The sequence below is a fragment of the Piliocolobus tephrosceles genome, chromosome 1, assembly GCF_002776525.5.
Source record: "Piliocolobus tephrosceles isolate RC106 chromosome 1, ASM277652v3, whole genome shotgun sequence".
Lineage (NCBI taxonomy): Eukaryota > Metazoa > Chordata > Mammalia > Primates > Cercopithecidae > Piliocolobus > Piliocolobus tephrosceles.
Genome location: NC_045434.1, coordinates 12,313,268 through 12,320,771, shown reverse-complemented (window position 1 = coordinate 12,320,771; position 7,504 = coordinate 12,313,268). Strand labels below are relative to the sequence as shown.

Sequence of the window (7,504 nt, the reverse complement as noted above, 5' to 3'; positions counted from 1 at the left end):
CTCCATGAGCCTCCAGTCTGTCTCTGCTGGTTCCAAAGGACGCTTTGGAGCCAGGCAGAGATCCACTTCCATTTCCATTGTGTCCATTGTTTAAGTAAAGAGGAAACAAACAGGAAACCCCCAGTCCAAATTTCCAAAGAGCACCCCCTTAGGGTGCCTCCTAGACAATTTAAAAACCTTACAGCTCGAACAAGACCTTAGGAGGAAGCAGTTAATTTTCCTTTCCACTGTGGCGTGATCGACCTCAGCAATTTCTGCCAGTGGCTAGGCAAGTGGTCCGAAATTAATTACATACAAGGCTTTTGGGCCTTAGGCTCTCGTCCCTATACTCCTCCTTCTCTCCCCGCTCTCCCCACCCCCTCCCTTCCTGCCCAGATTCCTCCTCCTTGCTCCTCATCGACTGGTAGCCCGCTCCTAGCAGCGGCTTTACAGCCCAGTCGTAACCCCAGGCCAGAGAGCACACACTCCGCAGACTCCAAGGCTGCAAAAGGAGCCTGCTATAAGTGCGGCAAGGCAGGACACTATGCCAACAGGTGTCCGCAAGGTCCCCGAGCCTCAACGCAGCCTTGCTATAAGTGCAAGGCATCAAGACATTGGGCCAGTGAATGTCCTAACCCTCGTCCACCAGCAACCCCCTGCCCTGCTTGCCAGCAGGGAGGACACTGGAAGTCTGATTGCCCCACCCTGAGCACTGGTGCTGCGTCTCCACATACCCCCTTTCCCAGGATCCTGGGAGCTCCTTCCAGCTCCGACATCTGGATGACGACGACAACTGAAGGTGCCGAGACTCGGGGACCCCCCATCACCCTCGCCGAGCCACGGGTAACTCTCCTGGTAGCGGGTAAGACAATTAATTTTTTAATAGACAGCGAGGCTACCTATTCTGTTTTGCCGTCCTTCTCTGGACCTAGCCTTCCATCCAATCTCTCTGTAGTAGGAACTCCACAAAAAACTCCACTCCTTAATTGCTGCCTGGCCAACAACTACTTTGCGCACTCGTTCCTCATTATACCCTCATGCCCTACCCCCTTACTAGGCCAAGAAATCAGTTTGGCTTTCCCCCACTCGCCTCAAACTTACTAAATTTTCTTAACTATCTCATACTCCTCAGCCTTGCCAGGACTATCCTTCTGGGTTTTGCCCATATTCCAACAAATGCTTCCATTCCTCATTTCTATACTAATAACTGTGCCTTATTTTATTCTTCATCCGTATGTCCAACTACCAACCAGAGGCCCCGACCTTAACAACGCCCCTTAACAGCAGGAAGTAGCCAGACAGACCACGGTGCCCCTTTATCACTATTATCAATAAAAGGTTGGACTGTTTGGACGAACGGAGGCAGGATGGCGCACTTCCGGGTTCTTTATCACCAGCTTTTCCTGCACGCGAAAATGCAGCCGGCACCCGGGAAGGTGCAGATCAACTGGGCATGCGCCAGGTGACGTCAATCCGAAGAGACCAAGGTTTACCTGGTCGCACCTGCAGAACACCCCCCAACACGCCCGTGCCCCGCCTATTGCCCTCCCACTCCTAGAAAAGCCGCTCTCGGCCAGCGCGCCACACGGCCTTCCTGAGTCCCTCACTCCTGTCAGCACTGTAGGAACTCCGTCCGAGAGCTTCACCGGGGGACTCTGTCGGCCTTCTTTGCCAGAGGCCGACAGACCTCTTCCCCACACCTTAGGTGACCAAAATAAATTTGCAGTTTTGCTGTTACCCTTGCCTACTCGCTGGTTCTTTTGTGCCCGCTCGGCTGGTCTTAGAAAAACAAATCAGTAAGAGTATTTATGTGGTTTTGTGTCTATTAAAATTTTTTAGCAATTCACTCTGTTTCTGTCCTATCACAGATGATTCTGAAGCACATGGCCTCTAATTGGAAAAAAATAATTCTTCTGAGATCTTGTTCCCTAACTGGGAATTCTTGCTAGAATATTCAAATTGTCATGGATGGGGACCAAAAGAAATTAAATTTTATTTTGTAGCTTCCTCCCTAAAAGTATATGGCAATTTTGAATGTTTATGATAACAATGGATACAAACAATATATTTAATACAACATTAAGTACTAACTTCTCTTCTACTAAAACTTTTCACCAAATCTATTATCAAGTAACAAAATATCAGATATGAAGTTCACTTTGGTTTCTTTCTGACCTCTGTCTCTAAGCGGTGCTTATGTCCAATAAAATGGATAAAGATTAGAGAAGGGACAGTAAGCAAAGCAAAACTCATGAAAATCCATATGCCTACAAACCAGGACCTGGAAAACTGGGAGGCAGTTATAATTTGCAAACCCCACAAAGCCCTACACTGAAATGAGGCAGAGGATAAGTGAGGGGAGAGAAATAGAAATGTATTTCCACAAACTGTGAAAAACAGGTAACTTCAACCATATTAATAAAAAATAATGCACCAACTAAGTGCACCTAGACACACAACACACTTAGCAGGAAATTGCTAGAGAGCTTCTCCTGGCCTACATACAGTCTGTGCCAGGCTGCAGGGTATCTTTAATTACTGAGGTCCAGGCAAAAGCCTTCTCAATCTCACTCTGAAGTAACATCTGCAAAAGCTGACTTACCAAGGCAGAATCCACCAACTTCTAACAACATAGAGCAATTCAATTACACAATTTAGAAAATGGTTCTCTTCGTCCTCTTTTTGATTTAATTTCATTAAAATTCATTTTCAGCACCTGAACTCTCAGAAAGGTGCTGCATTTACTGTAACAGTAACATTTGGCATTTGGACATGGATTCGTGGTTTCCAAAGGAACCTTTACAGACATCATCTACATTCACAGTGTAAGTTAGTAGGATTGCTATTGCTCCTCTCCACACTCCAGATGAGGAAACTGAATCTCAGAAAAGGTTGAGTCAGTTGCCTATGAGGGAATGCTCTTTGGAACCACGTATCAATATTCAGGTACTCCCAACAGTAAGACTGGAAGAATGGTTGATATAGTATACATAGAATCCAACATTGTTTCTAAATTTCATTCTCATTACTAACACTCAGAGTCTCTGACTACCTCCTTCTAGCCTAAATGCTACTTTCCACAATTTGTATCTTTAGAGTAGAGCTTATTAAACAAAGCTAAACATCTTCTACATAAGCGATTTTCTCATATAATTCCTAACAGAATTTGCACATCAATAATGTTCACCTTAATAATGGCCAATGTATGCGCATAGTTCATTGCAAACAAAGAAACAGGCCAGGTGTGGTGGCTCACACCTGATATCCCAGCACTTTGGGAGGCTGAGGTGTGCAGATCACTTGAGGCCTGGAGTTCAAACCAGCCTGGCCAACATGGCGAAACTCTACTGAAAATACAAAAATTAGCCAAATGTGGTGCCAGGTGCCTGTAATCCCAGCTATTTGGGAGGCTGAGGCATGAGAATCACTTGAACCTGGGAAGCAGAGGTTGCAGTGAGCCGAGATGGTGCCACTGCACTCCAGCCTGGGCGACAGTGAGACTCTGACTCAAAAAAAAAAAAAAAAAAAAAAAGAAGTAATATTCATAAGATAACATGACCAAATGACATGCATAAAATAGAATTAGTTTTACTCCGTAGTACTCCAAAAAGGTTATGGCTATGAAATATCAATTTTCCTATGTCATTCAACTTGCTTATCTGTTACTAATATATTTTAATTTTTAATTTCATAAACTAATGGCAGTTTGGTAAATTTTTAAAAGCATTATATATCCAATTATTAACCTAAGTTATTAAAATCCTACAACATTTCACCTTTCCATTAATAGCATTTGATATTTACAACACTGGAAGTACAAGAATGCAAAAGCATATAATACATCAGGATCTATATTGCTTTATCTTTTAATTAGACAAGGTTAGACTATATTAACATGGCAAACATGTTTTGAACCTTTTGAATTCATATTTATCTTCCATTAATTTTATATATAAAAAGTACTTCCTTGCAAAAGGAATGTCTCCACTTTTAAAATATTTTGCATTACTCGTTACTAGAGAAGTAGCTTGAATGAACATTACATACAGAACAGAAATAAGATTAGGGAAACAGTTATGAAAACCTGATGACAGTATTTGGCCTGTGTATTTATATAAACCTGGTTTTTAGCTGACCACTATCTTCAAAATTTTCACATAATTTTATCCCAATATGTTAACCTAAAACACATTTTTTTCAAACACTGTGAAAATTAGTTGACTAGGCAATAAAATCCTAGACCTTACAAAAATATGCTAAATAAATCAGTATTTTTTACAAAAAATCCAATAAATTTAGAACAGACTGTTTACCTTCTAGCCATGTGTAGAATGATTCTCCTGAGAGAGAAAGAAAGAAAAGTGGATTAAAATATTATATGGTCATTTATAAAGTAGAATAAATTAGGTTTATAAAATATTTCTGCAGGCTGCAGGGCATGGTGGCTCATGCCTATAATACTAGCACTTTGGGAGGCCGAGGCGGGCGGATTACTTGAGGACAGGAGTTCAAGACCAGCCTGGCCAACATGGCGAAACCCCATCTCTACTAAAAATACGAAAAATTAGCTGAGTATGGTGGTGCAGGCCTGTAATCCCAGCTACTAGGGAGGCTGAGGCAGGAGAATTGCTTGGACCCAGGAGGCTAAGGTTGCAGTGAGCCGAGATCATACCACTGCCCTCCAGCTTGGAGGACAGAGGGAGACCCTGTCTCAAAAAAAAAACAAAACAAAACAAAAAAAAGACAGATTAAGTAATCTCTCTAAAATGTCTACTGCTTCAGGTAAAATAAAAAATAGTCATCTGGTTCTAGGAAATAAAGCCTACAAATAATTTAAGTAACTTTAAGTGAGTGTTTTTACAAATATTTTGACTATTAAATTTTTTAAGAAAACATTTCAGTCAAAATATTATGAGCTGGGCACAGTGGCTTGGACCTGTAGTTTCAGTTAACTCAGAAGGTTGAGGGAGAAGGATTGCTTGAGCCCAGGAGTTTGGATCCAACCTGGGCAACATAGCGAGATCCTGCCTCTTTAAAAAAAAAAAAAAAAAAGTATATAAATCTTATTCATTGAAGGTGTAAATATCTGAACACACGGAACAAACATTTTAACAATCTCAAATTTGCTTTTCATAACAACCATAGTGCTTTTTAAATATTCCAAAAAAAAGTGAATTATAATTAACACAGACATCAAACTATTGATTATTCCACTTTTCCTAATCCAATAAAACTAAGAATATTTTCTTAATTTTCTTTTTTTTTTTTTTTTTTTTTTTGAGACGGAGTCCCACTCTGTCACCCAGGCTGGAGTGCAGTGGTGCGATCTTGGCTCACTGCAACCTCCACCTCCCGGGTTCATGCCATTCTCCTGTCTCAGCCTCCCGAGTAGCTGGGATTACAGGTGCCCGCCACCACGCCCAGCTAATTTTTTTGTATCTTTAGTAGAGACGGGGTTTCACTGTGTTAGCCAGGATGGTCTCCATCTGCTGACCTGGTGATCCGCCCGCCTCGGCCTCCAAAGTGCTGGAATTACAGGCATGTCATTACAGGCATGAGCCACCGCACCCGGCCGAATATTTCCTCAATTTTCTAAGACTAATAAGTTTTAAGGGGCAGCTAAAAAAATCTCTTAATTTTCTTTCTTTTTTTTTTTTGAGACGGAGTCTCGCTCTGTCACCCAGGCTGGAGTGTAGTGGCCAGATCCTGGCTCACTGCAAGCTCCGCCTCCTGGGTTCCCGCCATTCTCCTGCCTCAGCCTCCTGAGTAGCTGGGGCTACAGGCGCCCGCCACCTCGCCCGGCTAGTTTTTGTATTTGTTAGTAGAGACGGGGTTTCACCACGTTAGCCAGGATGGTCTCGATCTCCTGACCTTGTGATCCACCCGTCTCGGCCTCCCAAAGTGCTGGGATTACAGGCTTGAGCCACCATGCCCGGCCAAATCTCTTAATTTTCGATATAATTCTTCAGGAAAGTTAATACTAATATAATACAGAAGGGCTTGACTAATCTGTGTACTGAATGCTGAAGCACATTCCTGGGGTTGGGGAGATGCTGGTCAAGGGATACAAAATTTCAGTTAAAGAAAAGCAGTAAGTTCAAGAGATTTATTGTAAAACATGGTGGCTGTAGTTAATTACAATGTACTGTATTCTTGAAAATTGTTGTGATTTAAAGTGTTTTCGCCAAAAAAAGGTAAGTATGTGAGCTAATTAGCTCAATATATCCATTCCACAATGTATACATATTTCAAAACATGTTAAACATGATAAAATATATAATTTTTATTTGTCAACTTAAAAAAAAAAGAACTATTCCTGGTCCTATAACCTTCTTCAGAGTGGGGGAAAAAGAAAGAAAAGAGAGCAGTCAATAAGGATTAAAACTGTTAATGCACTTCCTGAGTTACCTATCCTGTTTTTTGTTTTTTTCTTAAATTGAGAACGATAGAAATTATAGAAAAACTGAACACTCAGATGAGCTGAGTAAGGAGTCTAGGGATAAATTAGATGGTGGGGAATTACTTTGCTTACTGAGAGTCTTCATACTTTGCACAACAATGAAAACATCTAGCAAATTAATTCATTCAACATATAGTAAGGATCACCTATCATTATATCACTTGTGATTCAGAAAACCTCAGTGCCAACAGGAAAAGTCTAGTACCCAAAGTACTAAAAAATATGGCCTCTATCAATCTAATTTAAACTACCACTATAGAGTCTTACCTACCGCTAAAAAGGGTCTCTTTACTGTCTCCCCAAACATGCTTGACTTTCTCAACTCCCAGCTTCATGCTGTTTCCTCCAACATGTGCTATCCAATTCTATGGATCTAAATCTGTCCCATTATTCAAAATTCACCTCAAATGCTACCTCCTCCAGTACGCTTTCCCACATCGCTCCCGTGAGGTACGACCTCTTTCTCCTCTAAGGAGCCATATATCATCTACCGTTTGTAGCAGGTATGGAGTGTTTCTTCACCTCATTACCATTGTTTATGTACAGTGCTTATCTTTCCTACTGTCCTATATATCCTCAGCCCCTAGAGGGAAAGCACCATGTTTTAAATATCTTCCTACCCTGGACAATGCCCATCAGTGCCCCTGAACACAGACAGGTAAACATTCAGTTTAAATAATTATTTTGGCTATTTTAGGGGTATCTTTTAACCAGCATTCATTCAGTAATCAATTGTTTATAAATTGCTCGTCATCAAATTAAGTATTATATTGATACCTGAGGTTAGAAATTTCAAAGTCAATAAGAAAATAAAGAGGTCACAAGACAAATTATCTGGTAAAACTACCTTAATTCCTTCTCCCCACTTCCTCAGAACATATTCAAGTAAATTATATAATAACCAGAAAATGGGGAACTTGTAATGTGAACTGATTTACAAACTAAGCATTTAGGGAAAATGGTCTTTTTTTTTTTTAAACATAGGATAACTTTATATATATAAAATAATCTTTTTTCTTTTTTTGCTCACTATTCATTAGTAGCTATTTTCTTAGAAAATAGGAA

General features: G+C 40.8%; 1 protein-coding gene across 1 annotated transcript in view; it reads right to left on the bottom strand.

Moving 5' to 3' along the window:
• ERO1B (endoplasmic reticulum oxidoreductase 1 beta) overlaps nt 1-7,504 on the bottom strand; it is a 69,241-nt gene that overhangs the window by 11,894 nt on the left and 49,843 nt on the right. The window contains exon 10 of the mRNA XM_023216203.1: nt 4,293-4,319. Within this exon, the coding sequence (XP_023071971.1) occupies nt 4,293-4,319 (27 nt within the window). The remainder of the gene's footprint in view (nt 1-4,292; nt 4,320-7,504) is intronic.